The sequence below is a fragment of the Sphaeramia orbicularis genome, chromosome 4 (genome assembly GCF_902148855.1).
Source record: "Sphaeramia orbicularis chromosome 4, fSphaOr1.1, whole genome shotgun sequence".
NCBI lineage: Eukaryota > Metazoa > Chordata > Actinopteri > Kurtiformes > Apogonidae > Sphaeramia > Sphaeramia orbicularis.
Window position 1 is genome coordinate 35,535,454 of NC_043960.1, and position 17,822 is coordinate 35,553,275.

General features: G+C 42.3%; 1 protein-coding gene across 1 annotated transcript in view; it reads left to right on the forward strand.

Annotated features, from left to right (window-relative positions):
• The window catches only part of sh3rf1 (SH3 domain containing ring finger 1), a 38,805-nt gene extending 21,965 nt beyond the window's left edge, over positions 1 to 16,840 (forward strand). The window contains 11 exon segments of the mRNA XM_030131513.1: positions 1,665 to 1,940; positions 2,531 to 2,626; positions 3,979 to 4,284; positions 6,744 to 6,854; positions 8,328 to 8,455; positions 9,193 to 9,363; positions 9,885 to 10,168; positions 12,545 to 12,650; positions 12,652 to 12,859; positions 13,750 to 14,108; positions 14,252 to 16,840. Coding sequence (XP_029987373.1) covers positions 1,665 to 1,940; positions 2,531 to 2,626; positions 3,979 to 4,284; positions 6,744 to 6,854; positions 8,328 to 8,455; positions 9,193 to 9,363; positions 9,885 to 10,168; positions 12,545 to 12,650; positions 12,652 to 12,859; positions 13,750 to 14,108; positions 14,252 to 14,420 — 2,214 coding nt within the window. The 3' untranslated portion in view covers positions 14,421 to 16,840.
• The last annotated feature ends 982 nt before the right edge of the window (positions 16,841 to 17,822 follow it).

Consider the following 17,822-nt stretch of genomic DNA (forward strand, 5'->3'; position numbering starts at 1 on the left):
AAACTCTCTGCCAGACCTGGGTGGGCTCAAAAGCCAGTTTTCCCCCCTGAAAGGAGGCCCAGTTCTAGTGCAGTATGCAGGGGGCTGCAGTACCCCTCCTCCCTCCTCTCTCTTGCTACAGGCTGGGCCAGCAGAGCCAGAGACCGATTGGCTCTGCGCTTCAGGCTGTGTGATTCTCTGCAGTAGGGTAATGTCACCCTGGCTCACCATCACTGCTCATTCTGTACTTTTATTCTCCTCTGAGCCTTTAAACGGTTCATTAGTCTTTAACAAGACTGCAGAGCCTGCTCCAAACTCTGCTTTAACCCCTCTCTCTCAGGCTTACTTTATCTCTCTGTATCTGCATACACTGTAGCCATTTTTCATGTCACTGTCGATGTTGTCCAGTATGTTTGTTGAGATGCAGTCAGGTGGTAGTGTTTGTGATTCTGATCACTGCAAAGGATGTCCAACTGCACTTGGGATAAATGGTGGGGGGTTTGGTTTGGACTGGAGCCTTCCTCATGGACACCCACCCTGAATGGAGAACATTGATGCTTCTCTATCCTGCTACTCCCCCTACTCGCTGTCCCCTCTTTTCCTGGATTGTCATTCTCTGAATGGGCCTTTCAGGACTCCAGGACTTGCAGGCTGAGATACAAAAACACCCTCTGCAAGATAAAGGGACAGAGCCCTGAGCCCTCTGAAGGCGTTAGTCAGCTAGTCACAACCAGCGAGGCTCATCACCCTTTGACTGTCAACACACTACGTAGGTCTTTTGATGATCACAGCACAAATAGAACAACTTACAGAGTCTTAAAAAACGAGCAGATTTGCTTAAACTTTTATTGTAAAGTGTCAGAAATGAGGTGTTATTTCATATGTTTGTGCTTGCTTTGTAGTTGATACAGGAAAAGACTGTGAATGCTGTAGATTGTTGTTAAGTTGCAGTGCCTTGTTGCGTTTTTCTCTTTCAATATTTTCCATTCCACAGTTTGCTAGCACCACTCTTGTACCTTTCTGGAAGTGTGCTCTCGATTGGTGATTAATTTTGCATGAATGCTGCATCTTTGAAGTAAGCCTGTGTCCCATTTTCTCACCGTATATCAAACCTAACTTCAGAAAGGGAAAAGCAAAATATTTTCCCAAAGTTGTCATACTAACGGAGTGACTTCATTCTCTGTTGTTACTCTTAACTTTTTTGTTTGAAAGCTGTCTCACCACTGTTGAGTTTGTGGTAGAGAAGTGGGAAATGGGCTACATCCACACTGATATGTTTTCAGTTTAAAAACATCATTTTAAAATAATAATGATCTTCATTAGTCCCAGCATTTTAGCAAAGTTTCTGAAACATTCTCTTACCATTCTAACGTGCATAAAATGTATTATTCATGACCAGCAGGGCTCATAACAAAGCTGGAAATGGGAGAGGATATCTACAAATCCGAGAAGAATAGGTCATTACCGATAAGAACTTATCAGGCAGCGGTTTCTACATTATCCTACCAAAATTTTCCCATCTGTCCATTCAGACTACACTGCCAGAAAAGGCCAGAGTAGTGCAGATGTTCAGTGGAAATGCAGCAGAAGTCCTGAAGCATTCTACATTCTAAAATAAAAAATATTATTGTGGACATTGCCTTAGGCTTTGTGCTTGTTTTCATTCACTCTTACTCTGCTTACAGGGTGTACCTCAGCTCCCTTGTGCCAAGGCTCTTTACAACTATGATGGCAAAGAACCAGGGGACCTCAAGTTCAGCAAAGGTGACATCATCATTCTACGACGGCAAGTGGATGAAAACTGGTACCATGGGGAGATGGGAGGCATCCACGGCTTCTTCCCCACCAACTTTGTGCAAGTTATCAAGCCGCTGCCGCAGCCACCACCTCAGTGTAAAGCTCTGTACGACTTTGAGCTTAAAGATAAGGAGGCAGACAAAGACTGTCTGCCCTTCTCTAAGGTGAGACACAGCAGCAGGAGTTGCACCAACCCCCCCAGTTCTGCCACGTGTTGACTGTAGTAAAATAAAAATACCTCTCATTACTCTGACACTCTGTCTTGTAAGCATTCATTTTCTCAAGTTATGTGTTTTCCTGTGTGAGAATGTAAGCGTTGTCAGCTGAAACGCCCATAGAAATTGTTTAGATTGTGAGCCAGGCTTGTTGATGAACAGCTGTAATTAAGCTTGATAGAAAACTGCCAGACAGAGCCAGGCACGGCTCAGCTACAATAATTGTGTGGTTCCATAGCTGGTCACTGTCCAGCTGTTTGGGGTCATACTTTGATGTTGTTGTATTCTGTCATCAATTGGTCATGTGTGCCACATGAGCACAAACAGAACCAAGCTTAGTAAGTGGTTTTATCAAACCTAGTGTCATGTCTGAGACACTGGCATTTTACTCATGGGCATGTTCTCTTTAATAAAACAACGCCCCTGCCTCATTATTTCAGTTCAGTATTTGTTCCTCGAGGACAAGAAACACTTAGTAAGCAGTATCCATAACTATTTTCTCCTCCTTCATGTAACACTCTATATGTTTCAAATTTCAGGATGATATCCTGACTGTGATACGCAGAGTGGATGAGAACTGGGCAGAGGGAATGCTGGGAGATAAAATTGGAATTTTTCCCATCTCATATGTTGAGGTAAGACAGTTTGCACCAGTCATTAACAAAGTAAATGCATATTGAACATTAGAAATATGCTGAGATCCTTTGAACAATGTTACAACCATTTTTTCTTCCACATCTTGCAAAATCTGTGCAATACTTCTATTCCACTCTCTTTGATATGTTCCTATATTTCATAAAACCACTAAACATGTCTTTGAAGCTTTAGATTGTGACAGTCTTACACTCCCCCTAGCTATACAGCTCTCTTTTAAAAGTATGTGGGATAATCCAGACTAAATGTATAAATCTCTGTCCTTTTAAACATTTTCCCCTAAAAGCTGTCAGACTGTTCGCTTTCCATCAATATGGATAGCATAAACAAGCACAAAATATATCTTGTTGGGAAATGTATTCGGTAAAATGAAACGATCTGCCACACCTGCATGAGAACGATAGTTGATAGAAGCATCACAGATGCATGTTGAGGTTTGTTTAAAGAGGTTCATTTCATTCTGAAGCTGTTACAGCTCTCTTTATTCTCTTCTTATGTATTCTATCCAGGTACAAAACCTATTCAAATTTCATGCACCAAAGCAAGTGTTTACTGACACAGTATGCACGATACTTGTCAGGGTATATATTTTCACAAAAGTGAGAAAGTAACAATAACAGAATAAGATATTTTGATTTCTCTTGACTCCAAAGTGTGCACTCATGTTCATGTTAATTAACAAATAGAGAAGAGTCATAAACAAATATTGCAACCAAAAAAAGCTGTTTTTGTTTCTGCATATGCCCCTCAGTTTTGTCATGGCTGTAGTAGCCTTTGTTGACCTTTGACTTAGTCAGACAGTAATCTACAAGTGCTGTTAAATGTGGTCTTAAATCTAATGAGCTTAAGCTTCCTCACCTTGTATATTCTACTTAATCCTTTCTGTGCTTAATGTGCTGGCATGTCACTGATGAACCTGCACAGTTTTTCTCCTGGATTGGAAGAAATTGCTAAGCTTTTATACCTTTTATGTCTTAAGTAGAGGGAGCAGCTTGGGGCAATGTGTGACAGCAAGTGAGAGCACCCTGTGATTAACTGAAACCTTTTTAGTGTTGTTGCTTTGATTTTTACCTTCCAGTCACACATTACGGTGCTTGAAAGGGTCGCAATGGCAGCAGTTGCACCGTTGGATTAGAACTGTCAGCACCCTGAGACTTACTATGTGGAGTGTAAAGATCTGATGGATTAATCTGCTGCTTTTCTTCTCTAGTGACTAGTTAAAGATAAAAGATCCATTATAATTAACTTTATAACAAACATTACTATCACCACCTTATCTCTTTCTATCTTACTCCTCTCCTCATTGGGCCCTGAACCTCCTCCTCTCTCCTAGTTCAACTCGGCAGCTCGGCAGCTTATAGAGTTGGACAAGCCGTCGGACTCCAGCGGAGACTCTGGAGAGGGGGCCTCCTCGGGGCCCCAGAGCAATGGTGCCCAGCGTGCAGGGGAGAAGAAGAACAGCAAGAAGCGACATTCCTTCACCTCTCTGACCATGTCCCACAAACCCATGCTAGCTCCTCCCCCTCAGCGCCACTCCATGGAGATTAGTGGACCTGTTCTCATCAGCTCCAGCAACCCCACAGCTGCTGCCCGAATTGGGGAGATCAGTGGGGGACTGTCCTGCAGCGCACCTTCACAGGTATGATACACCACCAAAAAGAGACAGTTATAGGACAACAGTGTTGCCTGTTCTACATATTGTAGTCATTGTGGAGAATAAAATCACTATTAGAATTAGCTGAATGACCCAAAGGAAACACTCTTCATTTAACCATTAAATCATACTTGCTTGAATTACGTACAGGGAGTCCACCAAGGATTTCACACGGATAGCTGTATATTGAGAATTTATTAGGCATGTTGTGACATTCTTTAACCCAGTGAACAGGTTGAAAAGACTCTCTTAACCACATGACTTGTCACTATCTTATTCAGTGGTGTGTAATTGCAGAACTCAAGGACAGAATCAAACAATACACAATCACACAACACAGAAACAGTATCAGGCTTGGGCCCTTCTTGTTTTCACAAGATGTTTGTTGCTCTTTAAAAGCATCTTCTGTCAGCAGTTAGACTCACTTCCCCTTTCCTCATCATACCAAACAGGCCATTGCTCCATCCAAGCGTTTGAAGTCATGGGTGCGTGACTCCACTCGTCCGCAAAAACGACTCCAGCTTAGCCCTCAAGGTTTCCACACCAACCGTGAATTACAGTTACTCACAGCTGCTTTATGGAAGTCAGTCCCAGGAGATTGGCTTTGACTTGGTGTTTAATAGTAAGACAGACAGACAGGCAGGACAAGTGTACAGCCAACCAGAGCTTTAAAGTCATTTCTTCTTCCTGCTGAAAATCATTAAGTGAACAGGGACCAGGCTAGGTATTTGTGGAACAGTGTGTAATGCATTGTTCAAGTCCAGTAATCTTAGTTAATGGATAAAAATAACAGTGTACTCCTTTGGACTGTTTTCAAGTAGTTGGTATCCTTTTTATGTGCATGTAGGACTATGAAAGCGTAATGAATTAAACATTCATCATTTGTTAGAGGTTTTTCTTTCTTACAGATTTACCAGTGGTCCATCAGCAAGGATCTATTGCAGCACTGCAAACAAATGTATAAACAGTGCATTTTTGTTTCATGTTGTTTATGAATAAACTAAGTATAGTCCATATCTAGAAATAATCCCCTCTAGGTTTAACATAATAAGACTTCAAACACCAGTAACTTTCAGAACAAGCTTAAAGTCTCTAAGGTGAAGGGGCTACATCTAAGTATTTCAAAATTAAAGTGACTTTAAATGTTTGTAAATATGTCCTCACTGTAGCTGCTGTTTTATGATCATTTGATAAACACAGAGACAGTATTGAGGCTGGCCTTTGGCTCCCTACTTCATACTGTATGTATCAGCTGTGCCGCCTTCTCCTGCAGCTACCTCCCCATTAAGCGTAGCCATTAATCTTTAATCTACAATGAATGAGATGTGTCGACAGTATAGTGACTCGACAGGATGTTCCGTCTTTTTTTTTTTTTTTTTTTTTTTTCCAGACCAAAGCCTTTTCATGTCGCAGTGATTTATTTTTCTTTCCTTGCAAAAGGTGTAATTTAATGACTCCAGACTTTGGTTTCCCCACTAATGGTTATCATGATAGTTAGAGAATTAAAGAAACTTCTGTTTACACCTGTAAAACGATCCTCCCCTGTTGACAACAGGCCCAGCAGTATGTCTGATTTACAGATCACTGTGTTTAATAAAAACACTGTCAAGAGTCTCTCCAGGCACGGCACAACCCCTTTCTTCTCAACCCCCCTTCACCTCTGCTCATCTTCTCTCCTCCCAACACCCAGACAAAAAAACAACAAAGGTAAGCCCTAGTTGCCTAGGGGGCTGAGTTGTCTGTCTTAGAAAAGAGCACCCCTCCCTTCTACCAGTGTACCAGACAAGATGAGCAATTGTCAAGGACAGAAAACGGGCGGCTGTTGATGAAAGCAAATGCTTTTATTTACAGCAGCATACTCACAAGGTGTGCGTATACACACAATTTACAGGCAGTCATTTCACTGTCACTTATAAGCACATTGTTACATTTAGCTTTTCCTGGCTACACCTGGTGCACAGTAGATAAGGCAGCGGGGAAGAAAGAATCAAAGGTTCACCTTAAGAGGAGGCGGCTCTGTCTGGAGCAGTCATGCATGTAGAAACCACAAGCTTCAGGGAGGTATTGGGTGTCCAACAGTATGGCCTTGTTACCAGGACACCATCGTGACTCATGTTGAGTACGGGTTGGTGAGGCCACCTCTCTTTATGTGCCCAGTGTGATATTCTGCTGGCTGGTCACCTGAGCTTCATCAGCCAATTGGATCACAGGGATAAGAACACTGTTGTGAAAACAGTCATTTTGACACAACTGTTGGTATATATTTAAAAGGTGTTGTCTTGTACAATACTAAAAATTCATCAAACATTCCACATATGCCTCAGAAAGAGTCGATGCAGGTTTCATACCCTCTGCCGCTGTTTATCCTGTTCTATTCTTCATTTTAGCTTAAAATCAGACTCGCTTCATACTATTGATGGCTCAATTTTCTCTTCTCTTGACAGGTACACATTTGCACAACTGGGCTAATCGTGACCCCACCCCCTAGTAGTCCTGTCACTACGGCAACGGTCTTCACATTTCCCTCAGAGACAAGTTACACATCTATCCCTGTGGTAGGTGGAATCTTCAGGTCTCTTACATCAATATTGTTGGGGTGTTAAATCTTGAAATCACAATGCCAAACCAACTAAATGATTATAAAATTCACAAATGACATGTTGTTTCATCTTGAATATTTAGCAGACTGAATAACTTACACCAATGGTTCCAACAAACCTGACTAACAGAGTAAACTGCATGTGCTGGCATTATTGAATGACCCACTCTGCTTCCTGAGCCACTGCTGCACCTTTACAAGTTTGAGTCGATGTAAAAATGTGACATGTAACAGCAGAAAATCAGCTTTTAGCAAGCAACACGGCTCAGCCTGTTTAGAGAAGATCTCTTTGCTCTTCCACAACTTTGTAACTTAATGTGACATCTTCACGGTACAAATTTATTTACTGAACACGCTGCTCCCTGTTTGTAGTAGGAAAAAAAACATCAGTACAACGAAAATGTCAAGAAATCCCTACAGCCTACACAACAGCCCTCACACTTCCTGTCTGTCTGTGCGTATGCTCTGGCATGTGGAGTTTCTGAATGAGCAGGAATGTGTACACAAAAGGTTGAGCTCTCCGCTTCACTTGGGAACCCTACATGATGTTTTTGTACAGATGATTTCTCCAGCCTGCAGGCAACCTAATTATCTCAGCCCAAGCGTCAGCAGTGAACCAAAACGCACATCGACACTCACACATACACATAGGCCTATACACATACCACAGGGCTGTCTGAGTGCCACTCTCCTCCCCCATTGTGTCATGGAAGCTATTACTCTGCTGCTCACTGCAGTGTCGAGCTTGGGAAGACTTGTCTGTTCTTAGGTGTAGGAGTCATCATTTCAGCTTAATAAAACACTGTTACATGGTTGTGTTGTTTTTCTTGTGCTTCATTCCATCTTAATTTTAATCCTGCAAATTGAAAACAAGAAGCATAAAAGAGTGCTAATTCGCCACTACAAGTCAGAAACTTGAATCCCTTCTGTCATTACAGACGTTCAACAAGGGAAAACAAGTGAGTCAAGATAAATTCACTCAGGATTGCTTTGGGTTTCTTTCTGAAGTGTGCCCACAGTTTTTCATTTCATATGGTCCCAATTAAATACTGCAATGGATTTAACATCTCGCTATGTGGTTTCCTAGCAACAAACAAACAAGCAGAATAGGAGATTCTCAGTCGCAAGGGGAAGTCAGAGACAAGAGTACAGCGACTGCCAAACCAGACTCTCCCTCAGTGTCAGCAAACTGGAGGGAATAACCCAGATAACAGATGATCCCTCATTCTCTTTCCCCCTTTTGTTAATGATAAACAAACTGGTTTCTCCACTTATGTAACATCCACTCTTTGTTGTTTTGAGGGTCTACTGTTACTTTTTGTCTGTTCTGCTGTAGTGACAGGAAATAGGTGATGGATGTGTGTTTTCTAAACATACAGCACTTTCCAACTATCTTATTTTTTTGTTTGTTTTTTTGTTTTTATTACAGGATGCTCTCCCACCACCCCCACCACCTCCCCCTCAGTCCTCTGCTGGCGGAGCTGCATATTCATTGGCTGCCGGACAGAGACCCTCCCCCAGTATAAGCGACCAAACTGGGAGACAAAGACCCACAGTGTGAGTTATAAAAACAGTCCCACACTAAAATATGTGCTCTTCTTAAATGTGCAGTGAAATGTCAGAAGCAGTTTGTGCACCGATGGCCCTGGGCCTTTCTGCACATGCTCAGTTAAGAGGGGGAGGTCTTTATCTGTCTGCGACCCCCCCCCCGTCACAGCTGTCAGTGTGGGGCTGCATAGTGTGAGCTCGTGCACAGGTGATGGGGTCAAAGCCTGTGGTCTGACACTCTCCTGGGTCTCATTGGAGATCCTTTCTGTCACCTCTGACTTTTGACCCTTTTACCCTCATTACTCCTCCAAGACGCCACACACCTGATAAGAATTACACTCATGCCTGTTCTCCTGCTGCTGTCTGTGTCAGCGTTGCAACCTATCGGGCTCTGAGACATCCGTGTTCCCTTCATCTGACGACACAAAATCAGACTGAAAACATTCCAGCTGAGAATCCCTTTCTCGCTGACTGCCATGCCAGACCCAGGTTCCACTGTAGAGAGATGACCCGCAAATTGTTTTGTCCTCCAGTGCTGATTTTCTCTGGGTCAGAGGGCACAGTCCCTGCTGGAGGGTCTCAGTGGAGATGATGACAGATGTACAGCTAGACAGCGGGATAAATCCAGAACAAATGGCTTGATGTGGAAAATGTTAAACTGCTGTTATTTTCAGGAGGGAGTTTACAGTGAAATCCCATGTTTGCTTTGGTCTTTAGCAAATGTCTTTGTTTTGTGTTTGATTTAGCTACGTGGCAATGTTCCCCTACACTCCCCGTAAGGAGGACGAGCTGGAGCTGAGGAAGGGAGAGATGTTTCTGGTGCTTGAACGGTGTCAGGATGGTTGGTTCAAAGGCACTTCCATGCACACAGGCAAGATTGGAGTCTTCCCTGGAAACTACATGAGTCCAGTCAGCAGGTCAGTCACTTATTATACTGAAGTCACGCAAATGGTGGGTTGAGCATCAGCTTCATAAAGCCACAGGTCAAGAGCTTTGCCTGTTTTGTTTATTTTAAATGGAATCCACTGTCAGATGATAGTGGTGTTTGACTCCCATGTGTTAGAGACACTCAAGCTCTGCGAAGAATTCCAATACATCAAAGCTTTTAATTCCTTGCATTTTTTGGTGGGAACTTAAGGTGCTTGGAATTACAACAAAACACAAGTTGACTTTGTTTACATTTTAAAAAACTGATGTGTGGTCCTTCATGGAATAAATCACATGCTCTTCATAGTTGGGTTTTAGTTTGTAAGAGCAGAACAAAATCCTTTATTAATAAAAGGAGGGCCAATTAGAAACAGTAATGACTTAACATAAACATGTCATTTCATAAACACTGTAAACATGAAATGAACAATAATATGTTTTGTAAGATGTAAACATCATCCAGTTGGTGTAATGTTTTCCTCTTACACCTCTTCATGTGTTCTCCCCTCAGGACAGCATCGGGGAGCACCCAGCCCAAAGTGCCCTTGAGCCTGTGCACTCAGGCTGGCAGAGGTGTCACCATTGTCAGCCCCTCGTCTGCCCCCCTGGGTGCCATCGTACCTGGGCCGGACTTCAACAAACCCCTCACTGTGTGTTCTAGTGCTGTATCTGCAAGCCCCCAGCCTGTGGTGGCGGTAACAGCAGCTCAGACAGCCACAGGTCAACAGCCAAAGGCTCCAATGCACATCAGCTCTCAGATGACTGTGAATCAGGCTCGCAACGCAGTCAGGACAGGTACAATGCAGACACTGATAGGATGTGGACCGAAGCTGTGAAACAGTGCATTATGAAAAACACTGAATTATGTAATAACACAGCAAAATGTAACTCTTTATGATGCAATAACACCCACAATTTCTAATAATCTGTCTTATTCTGTAACACGCAATTTGAATCGAATCTGATAAATTTATGTTAAGACATTATTAACTCTTTCGGTGCCAGACAGTTAAGGGGCTAATAAGCCTTGAAAGTGCCACAGAATTTGGCCGTTTTTCAGTATTTCGCGTCGTTTTTATAATATTTGAAGAATCCTGCAGGAAACCGCTCGGTAACATCCGACCGATTGCTGATTAGATTCAAAACGCACCGGACGCAGCCGATTCATTATTGATCGGAATTTGCATAATTTATAATAATAATAATAATAATAATAATCTTTATTTATATAGCACTTTTCATACATTAAAAACTGTAGCACAAAGTGCTTTACATATCAGTTTAAAAATCAGTACCGCCCCCCACCCACCCGCACACACACACACACACACACACACACACACACACATATATACATGCAAACCCACAAGCTCACACATACTTAAGAAGACTGACTGAGCACGGGTAGACCAGAACAAAAATGTACAAGTAAAAGTAAAACATCAATTTAGGAGGCGCTGTTTCAGGGAGCCATCCGCACCAGGAGGCAGCCACCGACCCCGGCGACCAGGCACCAGCAACACAGCCCCGCATCCCAACTAGTGGGAGAGGGCCAACTGGGACCCCCACCCACCAGAAAGGAGCGGACCCCAGTGAGAGAAGGTGCCACAGCCCCCGGAGTCCACAGCCGCCCCCCGGCATGGAGGGCTCCCTCTGATGAAACACCGGAGAATAAGAAACATTAAAAAGATATAAAAATATTATTCGGTCGCGTGACCTCAAATTCCCATCTGATTGGTCTCAAAAGGGGGACACAGAAAGAACGTCATCGAAATGTGAGAAAGAAATGGGGGTGGATGGTTTGTTTGTACACAAATATGGCGTGTTCTCCAAAGCCGATCTGATCGGCCCGTGGCACTTTAAAGGTTGTATTCGTAAAGCCGATTTAATCGGCCCATGGCACTGAAAGAGTTAAATATACCAGGTGTTGAACTTTGTAATGTTGTAAATGAAATTCCAGGGTGTATTGTTTATTCTGCATTGTTGGTTTGTTTTTTAACATTCATTCATTGATTTTAATCCTCGAAAGTGCAAAGCTACAGCAGACCCTGGATATGTTGCTCATTAATTGCAGGGCTGACATATATACATATATTCTAGAGCTGCACAATATATCGTTTGAGCATCGTTGTCACAATGTACGTGTGCACAATAGTCACATTGCAGGTACTGCAGTGTAGGAGGCAAATGAACTCAATGTGTTCTAATCGAAGTTCAACCTGGGTACCTGACACACACGGCACACAACGATCCACCAATCACAATCATTCTTAATCAGTTTGCTGAAGCAGACCACGCCCCTGCACATGGAGTGAGTCACTGGTAGCAACATTGAAAAATGAGCAACGAACAAGAGAAAATCACCAAAAATGAAGACTTGGTGCCAAAAAGAAAAGCAATATCAGTTATCTAGAATTATTTCAGCCATAAGAAGGACGATACTGAAACGTGTTCTATGTCGACAGTGCCTTGAAAACTGTCGCCACGATTGGAAACACAACTAATTTGTTTTCGTTGGTGCCACACAGCTATTATATCCTCCTGAGTATTTTTTCATATCGCAATATATATTGCAGGGTTAAAAAAAATGGCAGTGTCAGTATTTTTCAATATCATGCAGCCCTAATATATTCACCTACTGGTACTTTTAGATTGACGGAGTCACCTATTGAGGTAAATGTCTTGGGACGGAAGGAGGAAGATGGTGCACCTGGAGAGAACCCACACAGACAAAGGGAAAACATACAGACTCGTTCCAGCACTGGGATTAAACCCAGGACCTGGTTGCCGTCTGAAATTAATTTAACAAATACTGAATTAGACCACTGTTACATCTGGCTCTCATGTTTTATTCACAAGAGACGTAATAAAATCAGCTCAAGTCAAATTGAGGAACTTAATATTAAAAACTGACATGCAAATTCTCATTCATGTGTTGAATATTGCAGTGGTCTTTTGACAGGACCCCTCAAAAATATTACCTAAATAACCTGTGAATGTAGGGAAATATAATCAACATTGTGTTCAGATGATTTATTACCACAGTGAGTGTTTTTACATAATGAATGTCTTACATTTTGTTGAGTACAGTTTGTATTGTTACATGCTTTGCTGTACGCGAGAGGTTCTAAACGTCTAATGTGGGTTTGTTTGTTGAATGTTGATTGGCAGCTGCCTGTCATAGCCAGGACCGCCCCACAGCAGCAGTGACACCCATCCAGTCTGCGACACCTGTGACTTATCTCCCACATCTCGCAGTGTGCCCGCAGCCTTCCTCCCAATGCTTCCCTGGGCTGCACCCGGGCTGGAGTGGCCATGGGCTGCGCCGCTGCCTCTTTGACCCCACCCAACGTCAGCGCTGCATCCTTGGAGGGTGACGCTCTGAGGCCGATACCAGTCCTCTCTGTGCCTGGGAACAGCTCTGCTCTGAACCCCAACCAATCCACCAACGCTGCCCTCGCCTGCAGACTGGACAAGGATGTCAAGGTTGATCTCTAAATACTCTCTCAGAACCCACACATATTTATTAAATGCTAATCACACCTGTAGCATTTTTCATTTGGAATTGAGCAGTATTCCAGTACCATCAAGAACTGTTGGACATCTGGGTTTAAATGATTTCTCTTCTTATTATGCAAGTATTGTGTTGGACTTACTGTGTTTTCAGTGCATATTTACAGCCTCTCACCTGTTTATAGTCAACTCTGTACTTTCTACACAAACCAACTGCCCAACAGCCTGCAAGGCTCAAAACCCAAATTCTGATTAAAAGGTGAAACACCTCAACTTCTAGACAATATGAAAGACTGGGATTTCTGTGAAGCTAGTTGAAATTTAATAAACAAAGCAAAATGCCCTACAATTCACTAACAAAGCCTCTGGTTTGCAAATATAGAGTAAGATTTCTAACAAGTGTAGTTTTGTGCAAATATGGTAACGGCAACCTGTTCAAGACTGAATATAAATCATTGGCCGTGTTTACTCCATCGAACAAGTGTGTTAATGGTGGGAAAAATCCTCTTTAATGATTAGAGGAATATCAGATTTTCATTAGTGATGTACATGGCTTAGTAAGAATATTGGATTTTGTTGGCTCTTTCTGCTGTAAACAGTCACTGAAACCTTTCACTAATCACTGTATAAAGTTTTAGCTTCTGTCTTTGATTTCACCTCTTTATTGGTTGGTTTTGATGTCTCTGAACAGACAGACATACTTTTATACCTCTAACCAACAGTTTAAAGCCTGTCTTTGCTAAGAATAGTTCTCCTACCACAGTGGTGTCTGTCATAGACACAGACAATCCCAGGCACTAGACCCAACCTGTCTGTGGTTTCACAAAATCACTTGTGTCTCTGACTCTGTCTCGTTGCCGCAGAGAGAAAAGAAAAGTCTACTGAAGCTGCTGTCCTCCAATAAGAAGAAGTCTCGCCCTTCGCCCCCCTCGTCTCCCACCCTGGAGGCGGAACAGGTCGCTGCTGGAGAGCTCCTCCAAGGCGCTGTGGGACCTGACACTTCCTCGCCCTCCAGCTCTGTTATCGCCCTGGAGCCTGAACCTGCTGCTGCTTCTGCCTCTTCTTCTTCTTCCTCGTCATCATCTTCCTCCTCAGCCCCAGAGCCCTCTCACAGGAAGGGCAGCCCCCTGGATGGATGCGCCCCTATCGCCCCTCCTCCCCGGCAGCCCTGCTCCTCTCTCTTATCTCAACAACATGACGCACGGCCCATCATATGTGAGAGGTAGAGTCACGTAAAGCCGCAGTTTCGCCGTATTGTTAACTCATCTGCCCTGTGCATTGAAACTGTAACACTATATCACAGGTATGGCGCCTTTGTTGCGGTGTGTATCGGTCACTGACTGTGCCTCTGGCTGTCCTCCCCAGGTACAGAGTGGTGGTATCATATCCTCCCCAGAGCGAGGCTGAGCTGGAACTGAAGGAGGGAGACATTGTGTTTGTTCACAGGAAGAGGGAAGACGGCTGGTTCAAAGGAACGCTGCAGAGGAACGGCAGGACCGGACTGTTCCCCGGCAGCTTTGTAGACAGCATTTAACAACACACAACCAAACACATCAGCCCAGTGAAGGTTGCCAGTACCCTACTTGTCAGACATTTGATTTTCTTTCGGGGCCAACTGTGGCTCTGGTCACTAAAAACAGAACAATGACAAAGCTGCAGAGAAGAACAGGATATATTGTCGATAAAAGCACAGTGGAGAAAGTCGGAGGAGAGCACACTACTCATGAACTTTACTTTTTTCTTCGTTATTTATATCTTTGTAACAATTCAGCTGTTAAATGTGTGCCTTGTACTGTTCCTCACTTTATTGTATATAAGGATACAAAGACAATTAGTCCTAAAACAACCAATATGAGCTGTTGATATAGATATGTAACACACTTTAACTTATTTCATAGATTGGCCTTTTTTGTAGTGCAACATTTTAAGGGGTTAAGCTGGCACACGCCTTATGCTCTGTTTTAACATTTATACTCTTCTCCCTTATGCTGCTGATAAAAGTTATCGTCCTAGACTTTCAGCAGATGGGAGGATCAGATGCAGCATGCCAGAACAAATAGGCAGTGTCATCCCTTGTGCTGCAGAGTAGAAAAAAAGGATTTTTTTTGCCAGCTCCAAAGGCATTACCTAAACCTGAGGATTGGTGAACAGATTTTTCACATTCTAGCTACAATTCACATCCGTGTGAACATTGCACATCACAGGTATATCTGTGGGTCATTCACTGGCCTCTCATCTTTTCCTGCTTTTGGTGTGACAGAGGTTGAAGTTTTTAAAGACTGTTCTACCTGCAGGCTTAATATTTGCATGTGATTAGCAATGCAACATGCAGGATTTGAAGTGACCGCAGAAGCATTTTGTTATGCCTTTTTAAAAATGCAAAAAAAACACACTCCAAAACAGGCTTTGCAGTTCGGATATTGCTTACTTTGTACCTGCTTTTTATTTACTGACCAGAGTAGCTGCTCTCCTAACCTCTCGGCGTCTCTAGCCAAACCCAGACGTAGCTCGGAATCACAAGGGTGACGAGACATTTCAGTAACGGCGCACAACAGATTCTTTTTTAGTGTATATTTATGTTACAAATTCCACAGAGGCTGACACCTGCTGCTCTTAACCTGGAGACGCAGTCGAGGCACACAGGACACCCTTCATCAAGCTCTAGACTTTAAACACTAAACTCATTCCTAATGTGACTTAAGGCAATAAAAAAAAAAAAAAACAAAGCTAGCTAAAGCACAGAATGTTTGCCTAAAGTAACATATCATTGTATCACTCCACAAAAAAGAGGTGTGGAAATCTGTGGAAATGTGTCTAGAAACCAATCACTTTGACCCCCTTGATTTTTGATTTAGGGTTGGGTTTTATTTTGTTTCGTCTACACAAAGTTTTAATGAGTGTTGTTAAGACTTGAATTACTGTAAGTTTTCCTTGTGATCAGTGGGGATTTGTAGTTTTGGTGTTTAAAAAGAAATGGGATAGGTAGATTCTTATTGAATACTTTGGAAAGTGAAGACCAGTTTGTAGTCACAAAAGCACAAATTAATGTATTTTGCCCCCAAAGTTAAGTTGTTTGATGTAAATGAAAGCCTGCTAGTGCACCTGAAGGTACAAAAGTTTCATTATAGTTGGAAGTGCTCATTATAGTCTGGCTGTAATGTGACTTATTCATCTGATCTTCACCATGTTCTCTGAGGTCTGAGGGGTAATTTATAACACTCAAGACTGAGGCAATCACTGAATTGTGCCGAATTTGACATTTCATATTTTGCTTTTAAGAATTAATTAACTGACTGAATTGAGAACCAGAGTTTTTGTATTTTTTATTTTATTTTTTTTGTGTTTTGTTGTTAATTGAGGGGACCACTGTGTAACTGACTGCTGGAATATGTTGTAGTTTGTGTGAAATTTGGAGTGTGGAAAAGGATGGTACAAATCACTGTTAGGGCCTTTATTTTCTTTTTTGTCTTTCTGAATTGGTACTTATTGTTAGAAAATAACCTGATGTTGCTTTGTTGTCTTGGCAGTCACCACACCAACCTCAGGCTCTGTGCTAAACTCTTTCTCTTGAGTGTTTTTTCACTTCACTGGGAAGCCTTTAAAATACAAATGCACACATTCATGCACTACCGTAACATTACTGACTTCTTGTCCATGTTATTCATGCATCGGCTGCACAGTTGCACATTGTGAATTGTGTGTCTTTCAGCAGTTACCATACTACAGTATGTTTTCATTTATTAACTTAACAGATGTTCCTCATGCCAAGGTGACTTACTTGATTTTTTTTTCTTTTTTTTTTTTTGTCTAGTTAGTCTATTTTAATGTCAAAAATGGTGAAACTGAACAACATATTTGGCACAAGTCTATTATGTGAAAAACATTCTGAAGTATTTGAGGGAATAGCACATTTTGTAAAAATCTATATAACAATAAAAGCTAATGGTTTCCATACTTTGTTCTCCCAGGTTGAGTTATTGTGTCCTGTGTGTGGAAATGTTGTACTATCTTTACCTGTTTTGTTTTTTTTGAGCACCCTATAGTGATGCTGACCACTTGCAGCCAGGGCAGAACTCTCAAACCTGATGGATTTTCAGAGATGTAAGCTGGCGCAAACAGAATGTAATACATATGTCCTCACCTCACCTTTCTGTCACGTCCTTCCTTATAAGAAAAATCTGGTGGTGTTGATAAACTCAAGGTGCACAGGTTCTGGGTTTTACTGTTTAAGAATCAGCTCCTGCAAAAAAAAAAAGAAAAAAAGCAGTAAAAAGACAAGTGTTCCTAATTACATCTATGTGGGTTAAGTCACATGCGGAGCTCCTCATGCGGACTCTTACAAAGAGAGGTGAGCCTTTGCCGTGTGTTTGGCTCGGAAACACTGACAGGAACTGACAGGCACCCAGAGAGGTCATTGTGGTGCACACAGCTCCCTGCAGAGGATGGGTTACCATGGAAATAACTTATCCCAGTTTGTGAGCTAGACTGTACTGAACAGGAATAATAATAAAAAAAAAAAAACATTTTTTTGCTGCAAAGAATATGCCTACTTTAAATAATTCTGTCAAAGTTCATCATATTTTTTGTGTGGGTTCCTCTGCATTGTTTTGCCTTGGTGGACTGCATACAAACACTTACAATATATGCAGGAACGTTGCAGCCTGACAGAAATGTGAGTTGTCGGTTTGGTTACAGCAGAGTGGAGGATGGGGATTTAGATATGTTTAAATGCAGGGAACTATATGTGCAGCATGACCAGGAATTGAGTCTCAAGGTCAAGAATTTCTTGATAAGCTCAGGGTGTGTCGACCATTTAAAGCCACTAAGTGAGAGGATTGTTGACTTAAATCTTTCTTGAACTATTTAGTGTACAAATAGATAACTGACTCCAGCCGGCAAAGCCATTTCGGATTAAGTGCACGGTCCAAATATCCCC